At 48.1% G+C, this 18,412-nt stretch overlaps 1 protein-coding gene and 2 long non-coding RNA genes across 5 annotated transcripts in view; 2 read left to right on the top strand and 1 right to left on the bottom strand.

Annotated features, from left to right (window-relative positions):
* Window positions 1–1,567: 1,567 nt before the first annotated feature.
* On the bottom strand, window positions 1,568–6,778 carry LOC143497332 (uncharacterized). Its single transcript, XR_013125841.1, has 3 exons — window positions 6,457–6,778; window positions 2,598–2,865; window positions 1,568–1,929 (listed from the first exon to the last, which is right to left on the bottom strand). It is a non-coding gene; the product is annotated as an uncharacterized LOC143497332 (long non-coding RNA).
* On the top strand, window positions 5,118–10,486 carry LOC143497333 (uncharacterized). 2 transcript variants are annotated; one of them, XR_013125843.1, is made up of 5 exons: window positions 5,159–5,215; window positions 5,342–5,489; window positions 6,408–6,597; window positions 6,715–6,818; window positions 8,038–10,486. It is a non-coding gene; the product is annotated as an uncharacterized LOC143497333 (long non-coding RNA). The 2 variants fall into 2 exon arrangements; XR_013125842.1 differs by lacking the exon at window positions 5,342–5,489 and having other exon boundaries at window positions 5,118–5,215.
* A 1,710-nt stretch (window positions 10,487–12,196) lies between these two features.
* ets1 (v-ets avian erythroblastosis virus E26 oncogene homolog 1) overlaps window positions 12,197–18,412 on the top strand; it is a 40,820-nt gene continuing 34,604 nt past the window's right edge. Inside the window, exons 1-2 of one of the 2 annotated variants that reach the window (XM_076993217.1) lie at window positions 12,197–12,343; window positions 14,424–14,519. In XM_076993217.1, the coding sequence (XP_076849332.1) occupies window positions 14,451–14,519 (69 nt within the window). In that variant the 5' untranslated portion in view covers window positions 12,197–12,343; window positions 14,424–14,450. The remainder of the gene's footprint in view (window positions 12,344–14,423; window positions 14,520–18,412) is intronic. The other variant, XM_076993215.1, reaches the window with a different exon arrangement.

Here is an 18,412-nt window from a genome sequence, read left to right on the forward strand (position 1 = left end):
TGAAATCACCCATGAATAGCAAGTTTGTATAGTTACACAACAAAATGTAAGATGTTAGATATTTTAATCGAAAATTCCTCCACTCCACATAAAAAAAACCATTTTGTGTACTCGTTGGTAGAAACGCTAACACTAAACAGTAATTAGTGAATTAGTGAATATTTTTAGCTTTGGGCAGCGTCATATTCAAAAAGGATTGTAAATCATTAGTTTCCCTCTCACCTAAACCCAATACGTCTTTAAGCACATAACAGCTAATCCCAAATAAATTAAATAATCATTTTCTGTGTTTTTATTGTGATGAAACCATATAATGAATGTTGAAGAAATTAATGTTTTTTAATTCTTAATAATTTTCTTTTTAATAAAACCAGCACAGACGGTACCCAGTTTTAGTTATGAAAACAGGCCATGTCGTGTAGTTTGGCGGGAGCCGTGTGGAACCTCTCACTGACAGACTGCAGAATGGCCATCAATATTAACACACAAAACAAGCAAAGACAACATCACGGCTGATTTGAGTGTGTACGTCTGATGAATATGGGCGTCTGAATAAAGTGGGAAGGGCTAGGGTTGGTCTAGACTGGGCAAACCGTGTGCATTTGCTAGGGAGGAGTGAGCAAAACTCACGTCTTCAGTTTGAAGTGGACTCAAGGCTGGAAAAATTTTATTTTAAAATTATGAACATTAAAAGCCCATCAGATTTCGTTTGTTCTTTAATGCAGCTTCTCACATTGAATAAATTAGAGCTATCACACCTTAAAAGTTAGTTCCAATTTAATCTTCTTTGACCTATAGCTCATTAAATCCACTAACACATGCTCACTTTGATATGCATTGAGCACTATTAGGTAGTATTTGTCTAGTTAACGGTTAACGATGTTGTTGTTTGAAAATCAGTATTTATGGCGCTCTATCCAACATATTTGGCTACTCTTGATAACTACAGTAAAATATAAAGCAAAGATCTTGATACTGTGTAATTTTTTCATCTGTCAAATTTAAAAGAACCTAGTAAGCATATCAATTTTCTAAAAAACAATTGAGTTAACCTTTAAATCATCCTCAGTGATTCTGTAATTGAGATAATCATTCACTATTCTGCCAATCATTTTCATGCATCACAAAAATGTTAAAGTATTAATGTGTGATTTTTTTTCCCCCAATATTGTTCAAAGGGTGTAACAGACACCAGTCTTTCCCCTTCTGAAAATTGCTCTGTTTTTGTTCTTATAGTCGAAACCCAGACAAACAAACAAACTATCAAATACTTCAAGCCCCTCCACAGTGATGTGTTAATGGAAGGAACCCTGGACCTGCAAAACTCCAGAACTCTACTGAGAAAGCCTCTCAGCAGGTGATCAAACCCTTAAGTGCTGAACACCATTTTGTGCAGCCATTTCCCAGTAAAATCACATGGATTCTTTTTGAACAATAGCAGGAAATTGCCATGTTAATCTTAGACAGGAAACATATGTGATAACCAGAGGTACCCAGAGCTTCTGGTCTTGTCCATATGGACAACTACACTTAAATCATTAATGCCAACAGACTGTGATGATGACTTTATTCATGTAATATGAATTAAAACTCAGCTAATTTTTGAGCCGAGGCCATTGATATTTATTTACTTATTTGTTTCTTGTTTAATTATGAAAAGTTGTGTTGACTTGGCCCAAGCTAGTAACCTGCATTGTTCAAGGCACATCAGACATTTGATGACGCACTTCCACCCTGGTGTGTAGTGGACAAGGACAAAGCCAACAGAGTTTGATGGTGAGTTGTCATGCTACATAACAAAGTCATAAACTGTGTTGCTTTATTGGTACATCCGCTTGCAAAGCCTCATTTCATTCCACCACAACATGTATTTCAGTGTTTTTCACAAACATTTCTGGAGCTTCATGGATTAAAGTGGGTGGAGGTTGTCTGAAAGAAAGAGAACATTTGAAAAATTAATTAGGTTGGGCAGATGAGCATTGTGTGAGCTCCATATGAAAACAGCTTATCACTAGAACCAGTGTCAGTTTTCTTTCAGTTATGGTTCCTCATCTACAGCCGGCCATTAAAAGGCCCACTAGCACCTCCCGGGACCTGCTCCTAAAATCTGCCTATTTAGGGATTGGCTGTAGCACACAGACATCTCTGATTACATCGAGCATCTGTGGTAATGAAGGCCCAGACCCTCCACTGTTAATGTCTTATTTATTTAACTGGACCAGAGCAGGAGAGATGAAGTGGAGATGGAGATAGCGCGCTCTTGTCTCTCCCGGGGGACGGCACAATAAGACGGCGGCACCAGGGAAGGCGAGGGTGGGGCCCCTTTTCACGCTACACCCACCCACCTACCCACCCATCATCCTCCAAAATAATAAAAAAAACACACAAACCCCCACAAGTTGTGTGTTGAGCGCCAACAACCGCTTGACCCCCAGACCACCAAGGCAAGAGCACACAGGCGGTAAATGTGTGAACTACCACAGTGCTGTTGCCCAGTCACCGTTTGGCGACGCGTCCCCATGGGAGTGTTTTTAACACAGAGTCTTCGGCTGGTGCGGAAAGAATCGTTAGACACGCGGGCCTCAGACACCACTCACCTGAGCCAGACGTCCAACTGCACCTCCTAGACGTTGTGCGTGGGTTTGGGGTGTTGAGGCCAAGGTGCTTAGGAGATTTTTGGGGGAATTTGGAGTGTGATGAAAGAGAGACCCATCCCTCCATCCACCTCCTCCATTTCGTAACCCTTGACTTATGATTTCGTGGGCCCAGCCAGCTCTCTAGGTCCCCGGCTTGAATCATCAGACGGTGGGAAAACACGGGGCCTGGAAAAGGCATCCGGGCCTCTCGTGCATGTGTCGTAATCATCTGCAAGAGGAAGTATTAAATTAAACCACCACAGCTGTTTTATGAACAGACGGCTTCGTGGCCTCCCGACGAGATGATGCTCATCACACCCGGACCGCCACCCGTGCGTGGCATACGACAGATGACCTCATGGTATGATGTCAGAGCAGAGCACTGAGCGGCAGAACGGGGACTGTGGACCACCCCACAGAGCGGAGAATGGAAAGAGCTCAGTGCACATGCCTGTGCATGGCACGTTTTCTTAGAGGAGCAACCTGCGGACATCTAGGGGAAGCAGGGGAGGCAGGAGAACTCGTAGAACATGTGAACGAGGGGCTGCTGCAAAACTTTATCTCCCTAAACTCGGAGACAGTCAGGCCTGATCACCTTTTGTCACTGTTGTGGGAAAGAGGAAATACTCCCGCCCATTCAGATCCCATTTCCACTCTCATCGCGCACATCAGCTCTCTCACAAGTTCAGTAGCGAGGGATCCCAGCCTTCATCCAGGTGAAGCAGAACACAGAAACGGAAAAGACCGGCATGGGCCCGAGCACAGCCCGGAAAAAAAAAGACCGGCATGGGCCCGAGCACAACCCGGGAGAAAAAAAGCTAAACCGTCTCCTCAATAAATCCCGAGGGCTCCCTTCAATCGCCAGGCTTTTAGTGAGAGCTCAAAGAAAAACAGCGTCTGAAATGAATACGCTGTCACCTCTCATTCCTCCAGGCTGCCGGGCTCCGTGAGAGAGGGCGTTGTTCCTGTGCAGACTGCCAGAGACCCTCAGCTTTCACTGTGCCATGCTCTTTTTCTCTGGCATTCTCTTTGAGGCCTTACCCCACCCCTCTATCCCTCTCTCTCCTTCCCTCTCTCCATGTCTCCCTCTCTCCTTACCCTGAAACCCCCACCAGACATGTCTGACAGTCTGAACTCGACACAGGCTGCTCACCAGACTACAAAAGTCATTCATCTGTGGCCTCCGACGGTCAAATCTGGATCTAATAAAGCAGCACACTATTGATCCCTTGTCCGGGTTAGCTGCTGTGACGGCATTTCGCCACTAGAGGGCTCTCTGGTCCTGGTTAGCAGACCTAACTGCATTTGTGGCTGCTGGTTATTGCACTTTGATTCAATGGTTCACATGTGCGTTGTGCGTGCATGACACATTTGACACTTGTGGACATAGAAAACAAACAAAAGTTTACGAACGTACCCACCGGTTGTGCCATGCTAACCGATTTAAAATCTCATAGAGCTACAGTCACTAATCACCGTATGTGACATTTGCACCTGATGTTTTCACACACACGCAAATCTGAGAAGCAGTAAAGTGACCCTCCATCACTTCAACAAACAAGTGCGTGAACCTGTATGCAGGCGTATCTCTGCCCGAACCAGCACGCGACTAGCACCTCCCAAACGGCATGTTGAGTGAAGGTGGAGAGGCCAGCAGACCAAGGGAAGTCCATCAGAGAGGAGAAGGCTTGCCATGACTTCAAAGAAGGAAGAGAGGGAGTTGGCCCAAAGTGTGAGAACTCTGTGTGTGTGTGTGTGTGTGTGTGTGTGTGTGTGTGTGTGTGTGTGTGTGTGTGTGTGTGTGTGTGTGTGTGAGAAAGAGAGAGAGAGAGAGAGAGAGAGAAAGAGAGAGAGAGAGAGAGAGAGAGAGAGAGAGAGAGAGAGAGAGAGAGAGAGAGAATGTGTGTGTGTGTGTGTGTGTGTGAGAGAGTGAGAGAGAGAAAGAGAAAGAGAGAGAGTGTGTGTGTGTGTGTGTGTGTGTGTGTGTGTGTGTGTATGCGTGCCTGCAGGGACACTGCTCTGAACACCCTGGCAAAAAACCACAACATTCTTCCCCATTCCTTAAAGAGACAGAGTCACCACATGGTTCTGCACCAAACGCAAAACTAACATTAGAGTAACATTTGCCACACGTTTCTCTGTCTTGCTGTCTGTGCAGCACATGTCTGAGTGATTAGCTCCTACTGAACCAGCCACTGTGTAGTGTATTATTTTAGGGCATAAAAGCAATTACGCCCACAATTATTTTCCATAGTCCTGGTTACTTTACTGTCTTATATTAAATTAGCTCATAAAATGTCTTTCTGAAATTAGAATGAACTGTTCCCGTATCCTAACTTGGGTCATTACAGTCTGTAAAGAGCTGTGCGTTGGCTTTGCTTTTGAAACAATCCTGTATGACTAGAAGTTTTGTTGTGCAGTTCAGGCAAGTGATTGATAGAGGGCGCAGTTGAGCTTTGGAACGCCTGTACAACTACATACAACCGCTCGCCAAGCAAAATTCAGTCCATTCAAAGTGTGGCATTTTATGTCAGCAAGAACACACTCTATAGTTTCACCGTGTTATAACTACAGATAAGGTCAGTGTAATTACAGCGCATTATATTACAATGTGATGCTCAATGCATAATAGCCATTTGTTTAATACTTGTTGACATAGTAACCTAAACAAATAATCCACCGCAAAGACAACGTTTATGTCATAGTTTCCCAGGGCTGGAACTGCATTTCGCTTACGACAGCATCTGCTGCTAAATCTGATCGCTGCCCAAACACTGCTGGAGCCCGCGGACGCGCTGTGATGTGAGATACGGGCCTGTTAGCGAACCCACGCAACCACACCTGCCTGGTTTGGTGCGTCTGCTATCTGTACTCTACATCATACACCAGCCTCCTGCAGCGCTCTGAGCCCTACCACCACGGTGAACTAGCACATCGGCGAAAACGCTCCGGTTCATGTAGGCCGAAGTGGGGGCCAGTGTTATCTGTGCAGGGTTTATGTAGCTGTGGACTTTAGAGGAAACGCTAAAGTCCCGATTAAATGAAAAGGAACAAAACGGCTGGTGCTGTTGATGTTAAGAGTAGTGAGAGCTTTTCTTAACGAGCATGAGAGAGCTGAAGGTGTGTGTGGGGGGGATTAGAGAATAAGGAGGCATAGGCGAGGAGAGAATTTGGGAGAAATGGAGACAGAGGGAGAGAGAAGACTTTGAGATGGAGAGAGAGAGAGAGATGAAGGGATGGAACACAGGCCATTTCCTCTTCCTCTATCACAGCATAGCATGGCTCCACAGCCTTAAAACATCAGCCCTGAGAATAAAAATATCACTTGCTCTGTAGGGTAGGCGGGAGGTCAGTGTGTGTGTGTGTGTGTGTGTGTGTGTGTGTGTGTGTGTGTGTGTGTGTGTGCGTGCGTGCGTGCGTGCGTGTGTGTGTGTGTGTGTGTGTGTGTGTGTGTGTGTGTGTGTGTGCGTGCGTGCGTGCGTGCGTGCGTGCGTGCGTGCGTGCGTGCGTGCGTGCGTGCGTGCGTGCGTGCGTGTGTGTGTGTGTGTGTGTGTGTGTGTGCCCCCGTGAATGTGCACACGCATGTGTGTTCCGTTCTGGCAAGAGCATGTGGGAGATCCACAGTCCCAGACCAGAGCAGTGATAGCAGTGGCGAGAACGGAGGTGGATTATTTATACGGCTGTAATCTAGGGGCTGTGCCCAACTCCCCCCTTCACTCACACACACACACACACACACACCAGCCGCTCTGATAATAATTTTAATTGCAGCATAACCGCTGGTCCGAAAAAGCAAAGGCCCGAATCTCTCTGTGCTCACCCTGCCTGAACCGTCGATCGGCGAGTGTGACGCTGGTCGTCTGGTCGTCTGGAGCTGGCGCAGAAGGCGGTTACGTGAACGGTTGATGTTAACGCTTCCACACCAGCACCCCCTCAGATTTAGTGTTTACCCAGTTTGAAGGTACTTATGTCTTCAGCGAGGGTGCTGGCAGGGGCTCCTAATGTATACTCGGTGGGTTTTAAGCTATGCCGTTTTCTTTTAAACTTTTCTTTTATGCTGTATTTTTTTGTTCCCTAGGACTAAATTATTTTGTCAGATGTGGCAGTTCGTGGTTCGTGTTTGATGGATTTCCCCTCGGTTAAATGATCGGCACCTGATTTCTCAGTAAGGGCAGAAGCTCGGTAAGTACGTCATGTGACTGCAACCAACTCCACTTGGTTCAACCAACTTCACGCACAAAGCATTTTTCAAAGAAAAGCAAAAAGAAAAGAACGAAGAAAATAACCGTTTTGAGGCTCTTTAGCTCCTCCCTGTAAGCAAACCGCTTATGAAGTGTTTCATACTTTCAAAGTACATTAGTTCAACAGGGGGCTGAACCAGCGTGTTCCATGCTCAGAGCAGGTTTCACTATGATTAGTGACCTATTAGTGCTGCCAGTGGATCTCCAGTTTGGTCTGTACTTATTTCATCTAAACTCAGCAGATGCACATGAAATGGGATCTGGATGGAAGGTTATTAACGTAACTACTTAAAATGAACTCCTCTGCATCTGCACATATTTCTTCATTCCTAAGTTCACATTTTTCCTTCTTAGTACTAATGTCGTGGAGACATAGTGGAATGAAATGTCCACATAAAGACTTCAAGTGCCTTAGTGTTACTTTGTTTAGAGTGTTACCCTGAGCAGTGAGAAGAGTAGACATACTGAGAAACGGAGCAGCTGCATTCACTCTTCTGTTATAATATTACACACAAACACACATTCACATTTACACATACACACACGCACGCACATACACATTTACACATACACACATGCACAAACACACACATTTACACATACACACACGCACATACACACATACACATCTACACACACATATGCACATATACATACGCGCACACACACACACACATATACACGCACATGCACACATGCACACACACACACACACTGTCATCATGACTGACATTTTGCCCTCACACACAGGTTAAAACAATGTATACACCAATATGTATGTGAATGTGAGGTTCTCACCCACTGTTCATGTGCAAACAGAAGTCGGATAACATGTATGAGGTCATTAAGTGTGTTTAAGGTGTTTTAACGTGTGTAAGGCATCCTGGTGGGACTCCCCTCCCAGAACACTATCTGCCATTCTCCTCATTTAACACATTTGTGCAGTATGCTTTGCTGTGTGTGTGTGTGTGTGTGTGTGTGTGTGTGTGTGTGTGTGTGTGTGTGTGTGTGAATGCCAAGTATTGCCGGGTGCTCAGTTGGACACTGAGCCTTGTTTGTATTGGATTTGTCCCAATGTGTTATCAAGGCCGTGCTGGACTGAGTGTCTTAATTTGCCTTCCATCTCTTACTGGGACTCATTTTGAACTTTCTCTCCTCAGTCTTCCTTCAAGAGGGAACACAGATCCGTCCTCCCCTTACCCCCAACTGCGATCATTCTCCATAAAGATGTCTTCTGAGGATAAGCACCTGTCCAGTGTCAGGTTGGAGCTGGAAACCACTCCACAGGCTGGAGAACGATGTCGGCTGTGAGTTTATAGCTGTGGAACGCACGCTCGCTGCAGACTCCAGTGCATCGCAAACGTCTGCCCCTCCATTGTCTCGTTTGGCTCTCGGTGTGGTGCCTGGCCCCCACGACCCTCTCCCCGCCTGTGGTTGGGGTTGCACCTCCCCGGGGTGTGGAACAACACCCGTCAGTGTTCCGGAGACCCTGTGGCCGGGCCTGGCTGCAGCGGGACACTCCCGGTTCCGGCTCTCCACCTAGAAGACAAAGCTCCACAGACAGAGTTTTGGCCGGAGGCGCCGGTCCAAGGCGGTTGTCCGAGTGGCGGCCCCAGGGTGGGGGTCTGTGGAAGGGCAGTGGTCACATTCAGACTGAGCGTCCCTGTCCCGGGCCTGTCCCCGAAGGAGAGCACTCAGGAGCGGAACACATCTGGAGCAGGCCATGCAGCCTCCGGTGCGTCCCGCACGCGGGATGTTTGTATGGCTTACAGGGGCCTATTTACGAGCTGTTTGCACAGCTCTTAAAGGGAATTGGACACTTAATTAAAGATAATATTGGGAGCTAATGCCTCTCTCCAAGAATGCGGCTTCTCAGGCTGAGACTAAGTTGCTTCTCACGGAAGCCCTGATCTGGTGGCATGAGCTCTCCAACCGGCCGGCGGCTGAGAAATCTCCCGGTCGCCATCGCTAACTGAAGTTGTTTGCACAGCGTTTATGGAAGCCCAAATTTCCTCTGTGTCTCCCACTTTCATGAATGCCAGTCACCTCAGAGTTTCACCCTCTCCGCCTGGTCCAAACCGGCCGGCTGATCACAAGTCGATACTGTCATGAAACATTATTTCTTTGCTTTTGTCTCTACAATAGGGGCTTTAATCTAAAAATACCTTCAGGAAGGAATAAAAACGAGACCTCAGCAGAAAGCAGGAGAGGGCCTGCACCTCTCAAAGCCACACAGCTTGGAAACACAGAGGACCAGAAATAGACTGGCTGCTCATAAAGGCCTCCTTCTTTGTAGTTGCTGGAGGAACATCTGCAGGGCAGTTTGCAGTTTCTTCTGGGGAAGGACTCGGGCAGAGAATCAAAGGGAGCGGAGATCTGCAAGAGTGGGAGGAGGTCTCCCTCTCTCGTTCTGTCTCCCTCTCTCGTTCTGTCTCTCTCTCTCGTTCTATCTCTCTCTCTCTCTTTCCGTCTGTCTTTCTGCCCTCGCATCGTTTGGAAAAGCGGACAAAACCGAAGTGGATAAGGCGAGCGATGAAGCCTCGTTCATTTCAGCTGTCAGAGGTCATCTTTGGGAACGGAAGCGCAGGGACTGGGGCAAGATGGCGGGGGATGTAGGTTCTGCGAACAGAACCTGGAGAACTCCGCTCCAAACCCCCTCATGGCGCCAGCCAACGTCGTGCTGGGATGAAACTGGGAAGCCACCACGATCAATGTGCGGTGGCCGCTTTGATCCTCCCTGAAGGCAGCGCACAGGTTCTTTCAGAGAGCGACCGACATATCCACTCACCAACCATCCAGCTCGACCTTCCTGTAACTCTGGATAGTTTTTAAAGCATATTGCAGTGTAGAATTACACCGTCAACAGGGATGCTCTCCATTTAATCTGGGACTAGGCTTAATTTTTGACTATAAAGCAGGCTGTCTACCTCAGAGTAGCAATGCGTAAGGGTTTGATGGGAGTAGAAGAGAGAGAAAAACAGGAGAGAACCCTGGACGGGGGGGGGGGGGGGGTTACATGGAGCTTTGCACCCGCACACTCTGAGGAAGTAGTGCTGTTGACATCTGCAGTAAACCAGTCAAAGGGCATGAGTGATGTAGGATCTGAACCAGCACTGGGGGCAGAGCTGTGTTTAATGTAAAGCATGAGCACAGAGCAAAGATGGTGGGAGAAATGGAGAGGGCGAGAGACTGACAGAGAGAGAGAGAAAGAGAAGGAGAGAGGGAAAGGCTGCGAGAGGAGATAGAGAAACGATGACAGGGAAGGACACAGAGAGACCAAGAAAAAGTTGCGAGGGATAAATAATGAGAGAAACAGAATTGGTTAAAAGGCGAGCTGAATAAACTCACATGTTTAAACTCTCATGTCTCTCGTGTGTGTGGCTGTGTGTGGTGTTGCGTGCCTACTGACTGAATGCAGCTGTCACACGGGGTCCGAAGGAAAAGCAAAGAAACTGCTTCTGAGATCAGGATGAACAGACTGGGGTTCTATTGCTCTGCAGCTCATGATCCACCACTTACACCTTTACTTTGCCGTAGACGGCTTGTCCGAATCCACGTGCAAACGAACGTAAAAGCGAAGACGTGTCGATAAAGTGATCGAAGTGAGAGTGTTAGAGAGAGAACGAGGATGACTGGGGGTGGGGTGGAGGTTACTGGGTGGAGGTGGGGCGGGGGGGACTAGATTAAAGGTGACACGTTGATAAGGAGGTTGAAGGCTGTAAAGGGAGGTGATGAGACCACGGAGCATAAACGACCCTATCAAGGCGCAGCCTTTGAACCAGCCAGCCTGCTAATTGGAACAGGACTGTGGGCATCTGAGGAAGATCTGGATCATATTCATCCTCGCTTTATTCAGTCTGACTCAGAGGATGAACCAGCTCTCTCGCAAGCCCAGTTCTCTCTCTCTCTCTCTCTCTCTCTCTCTCTCTCTCTCTCACCCTCTCATGGTGATAAGTCATCTTCCTCCCCTTTTGCCCTCGACGTGTTGCCCATCTGGGACACTTGGGGGCCCCTGTTACCCCGGGCTTCAGAGAGATCCACCCCGCCCCCAGCCCTCTGACACAGTGCAGGTCGACGTGGCACCTCTTCACACCTCTCACCTCGGACACGAAAGCTTCTCCAGATTTACTTCCAAGGAGCCGCGGGGTCCGCCTCTGACCGTGCACTTTGTAATTCAAACAAACTTTAGGCAGAACAGGGAGGTGGGGGAATGGAGAGTAGTGAGGCCACCACACAAGCTCAAGGTGTTACAGACGAGGGGCGGACTCCAGGCTGATAAAGACCCAGCGGTGAGGCTGGCTAGACCCTCCGGACGCAGTATGAGGGACGGAAGCAGATTATGGATGCCAACGGAGAGAAGCGATCCCATGATGTACTGTCCCATAATGCACCACGTAGTGATTGGTGTATTGCTGCACTCCGATTAGATCTTTCTGTAATACTGTGACCATCCAGATCTGGTTTCTGTAGCTACTTAAACGAATAACCACAGTCCTGTACGGGGGCCCGGAACGACACGTTCTCGGACCTCAGTGTAACTACCCATAAGCCCCAGACCATCGCAGCTGCGCGTTGGACCAACATAAGAGAAGAAGCCTCCTCCCCTCCGTGGCCGTCCGCTGATCTCCGCTCGTCCTCGCTCGGGAACACACTCCCGACCCTTAGAGGAGCTTCAGAGGAGCACAGCTCCTTTCCTCCATCCGCTGCCTAAGAGGCTGACCTTGGACAGCGTGTCCGAGCACACCACAAACCTGTTACCCCCCCCCCCCCCCCCTCCCAAACACACACACTCCTCCCGGCCTACTGACCCTATTGCACATGCCTGTGGGCAGGAAATCCAGTGATTGTGACCCCCGTCGGCCGCCTTTCCTTTTCCTCTTTATATGGTCATTTTCCTGAAGCCCTTCCACCAAATCAATACAAGCTCCCAACAGCTGCCGCTAACGCAATAGGCGGAATAGCCCATTCATGCTGTTTCCTTTACAGAATTATGATCACAAACACATTGACTAACACAGTCCCATTCAAGCTCTAATCCAGTCACTAATGAGTCAGATGTACATACTGTAAACTGCACCATTCCAAGGCAGTATATTTATGTGTAAGTATGTTTATTATTTTATTCCTTAAAGAATGTATAACCTCTGTGGTCACATGGTTCAAACCAGCCAGTACAGGACAGAGATCAATAATAATATATCCATATTAAATGTCCCAGTATTTCCACCGCGTGTACGCGACGTCATCGGGATCGGACGGTTTGATAGATAAGAGCGTCATAAAAAACTCCTAAATCGTTTTTTGAGTGGCCCCCGGTAATTGGCGAGGGTGGGGCTTCTCCTGCTAGTGCGCCGTATCCCCTCTCAACACGCGCTGCGTCTGCACGCCAGGTACAGAGGCTTGACCGCAGGCGAGCTGGCAGCCAACCGTAACTTCAACCTCCTGAAGTTTTCCGCCGAAACTACGGTAAGAATAACGTTCTGTTGTGATTTTTCTCGTCGACTCGTTTGAGGGTTTGTTGTACGGCTGCACGGGTTGTACAATTATGGAAGAACGTAAAAACATTAGCGGCTGGTGGTCCGAGGTTGGAATGGCGCTTTGAAGTTGTAACTTGGAGAAGGATGAATCGCTGCGAACTTGAAAGATGTCAGAATTGTGCAACCACGCAGACTTTGAACGAGATTTTATGATTACTCTTCCAAACAAACATTTTGTTAATTTTTTAGTGTAATATGTTGTGCAATATCTGAATTCTGACAAGTGCTGTAGAGAGAAACAACGTAATGAACAGATAATCATCTGAAAACGCAGTAAATCATTTAGAAATGCATTTCCTTTTATTTTATTTTTAAATTAAGCATATTCACAAGTAAGTAATATTTATAAGCAAATATACAAATTAATTTTGCTATATTATAATGTTTAATTAGCGTAGAATCTTTAGCGTCTTATAGACGTGTTTCCACATTCTTTTAAAGAAAACAAACAACAATTTTTCAAAATCGCGAGTGGGGTGGTTAGTGTTGCAAGTTTTACCAAACCCGTTCTTCAGTTTTTCTGAAAGAAGACCCTGTTTACTTTTGACAGCATTTCATTAGGTGTTGAATGACTGAATACTAGGGCAACCTCTGTAAGACCCTTGCATAACCGTCACCTCAAACCTTGTCTGAGAATAACGTAGCCACACTCTCTAAGCACTTCAAGATGTTGCACACACACACACACACACACACACACACACACACACACACACACACACACACACCAATGCATTAGGTGATTCCTCATCTGCTGGGCTTCCTGTCAGTGTGTGTGCATCCCAAACTCCCTCCACAAACAGAACCCTCGCAGCTGGGCTCCAGCCTTTTCTGCTAATGCCCCCACTAGTAAACAGTGATAAAGACAGGGCAGCGGAGTTGGGGGCTGTGGAGTGTGAGGGAGCAGGCAGGGGGTCACGGCAGGTCTGGGTACAGCGGAGGAGTCACTGCCACAGAGAGAGAGAGAGGGGGAGAGGTCATGACAGGTCTGGGTACAGCGGAGGAGTCACTGCCACAAAGAGAGAGAGAGAGAGAGGGAGGGAGAGGTCATGACAGGTTTGGGTACAGTAGAGGAGTCACTGCCACAGAGAGAGAGGGAGGGAGAGGTCATGACAGGTTTGGGTACAGCGGAGGAGTCACTGCCTCAGAGAGAGAGAGAGAGGGAGAGGTCATGACAGGTTTGGGTACAGTAGAGGAGTCACTGCCTCAGAGAGAGAGAGGGAAGGAGGGAGAGGTCATGGCAGGTCTGGGTACAGCGGAGGAGCTCTCGTTCGGCTTCGGCCGTTGAACTTTGCACTCAGGCTTTCCTCCAGAAATGTCCAGTTTTCTTGTCCAGAGCAGTGAAACAGGCAATTTATGTCCAATGTAACCCTGGTTACAAAGTGAGTGGGATTCTGCACATGTAATTAGTGAAATTCCAGTTTTAATGAGAGAGAAAACTCAAATAAATACCATGACTAGCTTTAAACACTCTTATTAAAGCAGGCCCTCAGTCGAAGTGTGTGAGCTGTCCCATGATGCAACACTGCCTTATCTGATGTGCCATGCACTGCTGCTTTAGCCAGTTGTGTAACGCTGAGACATTCTTGCAACATGTTGTTTGGCATCGTGCTGCTCCACCCATGAGCCATCAGTCCCCGCCTCCACCTCCCAGACTGGGTCGCACTACGGCTGACTGGCAGGCAATTACTACGCCAGGTTAGCGGAGCGCCTGCCAAAGGCGACGTGTCTCGGACGAGCCGTGGCTGATTGATGGGGGTGGGCAGCTCTGTCAGGCGCATGACCCCCCCCCCCAACCTCTCCCTTGGCTGTGATCAACGCCAAGAATGTAGTCACAACATGTGGGTTGACGGCACTTTGTTTTTTATATGGGCCAGATTTCTGTGGGGTTTTAAGGCAAAATTTAACCAGCTACTAGAGTTGACTGACCATGTGTGCAAACCACCTTAACTGACTTGAATGTGGTTTAATATGTGCATGTAATATTATTTTCTGTCTGTCTGCCCCAGGTCCCCAGGGTTGATCCAAAGCCTACCATGAGTTACTACATGGATCCAGTGTCATCTTACCAACCCCATCACCAGACTGACCGTCTGGCTGTGATGGTAAGACACACACACACCCCATACATTACCCCTACTTGTCCTGAGCTGCCAATGGCATGAAGTAATTGTGTGTGTGTGTGTGTGTGTGTGTGTGTGTGTGTGTGTGTGTGTTAACACACAGCTCGTGGTCAAAGGTCGCTGGTACATAGAGGTTCTGTCAAAACAAGTCCAGACCTAAAAGCTGTTAAGTTATCCTCATAAAATGACCCATTAAAAATGGGGCACGCATGAGATTTTGAACCTGTAATTGCACAAGAGAAGAGGGTTCTTTTTTCATTATGGTTTTTATTGTTAGGATGCTAATAATCACACATTCTGCAGGTAATTCTGTTTCTAATACTTACTCTCTTTTTTCGTTTTGCTTATGTCATTCAGTCCCAAATGCCGATGTAAACATATTTGAGTAAATGAGGAAGGCTGTTCTGTTCTCAGGCCTGCATCACTTCTGCTACTGGCTATTTATGAAGGCTCTGGTTACGCACGCACTGTCTGATGCTGCTTTATCAAGGTTCAGAGGTCAGAGGTCAGCGTGGGGCCAGAGACGTTAAATGAATGTGAACTCGAAGGTGACACGAAATCTGCCCTTCAAAAAAAAAAGGGCTTTGTCGAGAAGCGTTTCTTCAGAACATATACGAGCAAAGAATAAAGACAGAAATGCACAAGAAAAGAGGGGAAAATGTTTAATAGATGTTTACCTCCTCTTAAAACGCCTGTCTGCCACCCGGTGAGGTCGGCGGGGGTTAAGGCAGGTCACACGTCTGGGTGCTCGTCTGGCGAGGCCGCGTGCAGTCGCATCACCGGGGGTGAGCGGGGTAATGTCGCCGTGACGGCGAGCCGGGCGGAAGGCTGGCGGTCGTGCTGCACGTGAGAAGTGCCGCCATCAGCATGCGTGGCCGCGACCGTGGTGGGTGCCCGGGGCAGAGGAGCCCAGGGGGGGGTCACATGCTAATCGCCTGGGGCCGAGGGCTCAGCTCCCCGCGCACAGGTGTGCCTCGCGCCTTTTGATATTGAGATGAGCACACGGTGGCTCCACCAGGCACGGACGGAGTCCACAACAAGGGCGCCTTCCGCCGGCCTCATGAATTTACATGGATTAGATGTGGAGACGGTCAAATGGTGAGACGGAGAGGGTGAGACAGAGGCAGTGAGACAGAGTGAGAGAGAGTCAGACAGTGGGTTGTCTGTACCTTCAGCAAGATCATTACCAATGCCGAGCAAACACGGAGGCAATCTTGCATGCTTTATTCAGTTCTGTTCAATTCAGGGAAACTTTATTGGCATGACTGTATCAGATACAATTTTGCCAAAGCAAATATTTTGGATCTGAATACGTCAATAATGGTTCTATTATTATAAGTAATAAAAGGATAATAACAGTTTAACACATACAACAATAAATTATGAGAAACTAAATTAAACAGTAATAATAACAGCAATTATATTAACAGGATAAAGATTATTATACAATTTTAGAGGTGTGTGGGTGTACTGGTTCACTTTAAGGGCGTACTCACACTAGGCTCTGTGATCCGGGCCCGGGCACGGTTGCCTGCCGAAGCACGGTTCGTTTGGCTAGTGTGAGCGCTCCAACCGTGCCGGGGCCCGGATCAGTTAACCGTGCTCGGGCCCGCTTGAAGAGGTGGGCCAGGGCACGATTCATGTGGACTCAGGCACGGTTCGCTTCTAGTGTGAGCGCTATCCGTGCCCGGGCCCGCTTGGTGCCTCGTCTGATTGGTTCATTTCGCTGGAACTCAAACATGACATCAGTGATGCGACGCTCACGTTAAACAGTCATAGCGGCAAAGCGATTAGCAGACAATCGTTGTGTTAAATTATCGATAAATCTGTGCTTGCACCGTGTTTCTGCAGTCCCAAAACGACTCCAAAAATACAATAAAAAGAGAATCGTGAACTCCATAGTGTTGTGCGAGCGCGCTTTTTTTCCAAATAAAGCGGCGTTGTGATGACGTAAGCGTGCTCGGGCCGGGTTGCTGAAGCCAGTGTGAGTGCAGGCCAGCGGGGGAGTGGGGAGGGGGGATAACCGGGCCCCAGCACGGAACCAGCAAACCGTGCCTAGTGTGAGTACGCCCTAAGTGTGTTCATCAACAGGTGCTTGTCATCTCCGAGCAAATGTTTGTTCCAAGTCATGAAATGCACTCTTTGGAAAGTGCAAGGCAGGATGTGTAACACTCCTGTTGTTATTTGCACCGGTCTGACAGCAGGATTGAACCGCTGATGGCCCATGTTCAGCAGTCAGATCATTAGTGCTACTGATTTCACTACTGGCTTCTGAACATCCTGTGTTTCAGCAGTGGGGGGCAGGGGCGATGTCCTCGCTGACTCCGCCCTCCAGTATGCTGTAAATTTCTCTCCAGAGCTCTGATGCTGATTCTGGCGTAGTCTAGCAACGTAAAGCCACACGCAACACCTTGGCTGCTAATTGAGGCCCTTGCCTCAGCAGTCGCCTTACCAGATGGGCGGTTGTCCTGGCAACCTCGAACCCCCATTCTTGTCTCCGCAGTGTTCCGGAATTCTGGTGAATTGGTGTTCTAGAGTTCCAACATTCTGGAATTCCGGTGAAGCTGTTCTAGAGTTCCGGAGTTCCGGCATTCCAGGGCAGCTGGGGTGAGGGCGGTGGACACGTAATGAGGATGACGACAGGTCCAAAATGCCCCTCTCCAGCCCCTCTTCAGCTCTCCAGCAGGGGTCCTCTAATGGAGGCCAGCTGCTGCCTCTGCTACCAGAGAACATTTAGCAGGCAGCAGGGCCGGAAACCCAGACAGGCGTTTTCAACCTTTTCTTCACCACCAGTGAGCACTGGAAGACCTTGTGCAGGGGAGCCCAGTGCTACGATCAGTTTCAGATGGCCATATTTACTACACAAGCCCTTTGGCGGGAAGGACCAGGTGGTTTAACCACCCCCTCATTTCTGATTGCAACTCTAAAACCTCTTTGATCAGTTATAGCTAATGGCAGCTAATGGTTAACTCCCATTAGTTAATGAATACCTTAACATTCATAACTAAGTAATAAGGATAGAGCTTCAGAGAGAATCATTTGTTTATATTTATTTTACATATTTGTTTATATTTACTATTAAAATAAATTAAAAATCTGGGATGCCCAGTTTACCCACTCCATTCAAAGTGGGAGCAGAGTGTGCCCACTACGGCCAGAGCGTGGTTTCTGACAGTGAAGTGATTCACGTACCTCAGAAATGCTGCCATGCACACGAAAATAAACTCACTTCTGCGTGGTTTCAACCCTCCTGAAGCCGCGTTCTGCAGACACGAGCCGGCGGCGTCGGCCAACCCAAACGACTTTACTCTGGTGGCTTTACTCTGAGGGCAGAGGACACTGACTTGGCGTTTTATCCAGCAGATGTGTGTTTAGATAGCGGGAATTTCCCAGAGAATAGTGCTTCCATCCACAGTGCCAATGCACTGCCCTGTGTATGCTGTATTTATATCAGTACACGCAGAAGAGGCCTTTGTCTTTATCCTTCTCTCTCTCTCTCTCTCTCTCTCTCTCTCTCTCTCTCTCTCTCTCTCATCTCCCCCTCCTTCTCTCTTTCTAACCCTGTCTGTCTCTCCCTGTCTGTCTCTCTTTCCCCCTCTCTATCTCTCTCTCTCTCTCTCTCTGACTTCCCCCTTTTCTGGCCTGACATCAGCACCCCAATGAGATCAAAAGGATGAAAGCACCGCTCGAATGCGCGAGTTCAACAGAAATCTGAGCTCCCTCAGGCCACACGGGGGAATTCTCCAGTGAAACCCCAACACTCGCACTTCTCCGCTCTCACGCCGCGTCTGCGTACGAAGGCGCCGTAGCGACAGGGTCCCTCCGTCACGGTGACTCATTCAGAACCATCGCCGGTGAACGTCGCATGCGCTGGT

This window comes from Brachyhypopomus gauderio, unplaced genomic scaffold (genome assembly GCF_052324685.1).
Source record: "Brachyhypopomus gauderio isolate BG-103 unplaced genomic scaffold, BGAUD_0.2 sc106, whole genome shotgun sequence".
NCBI lineage: Eukaryota > Metazoa > Chordata > Actinopteri > Gymnotiformes > Hypopomidae > Brachyhypopomus > Brachyhypopomus gauderio.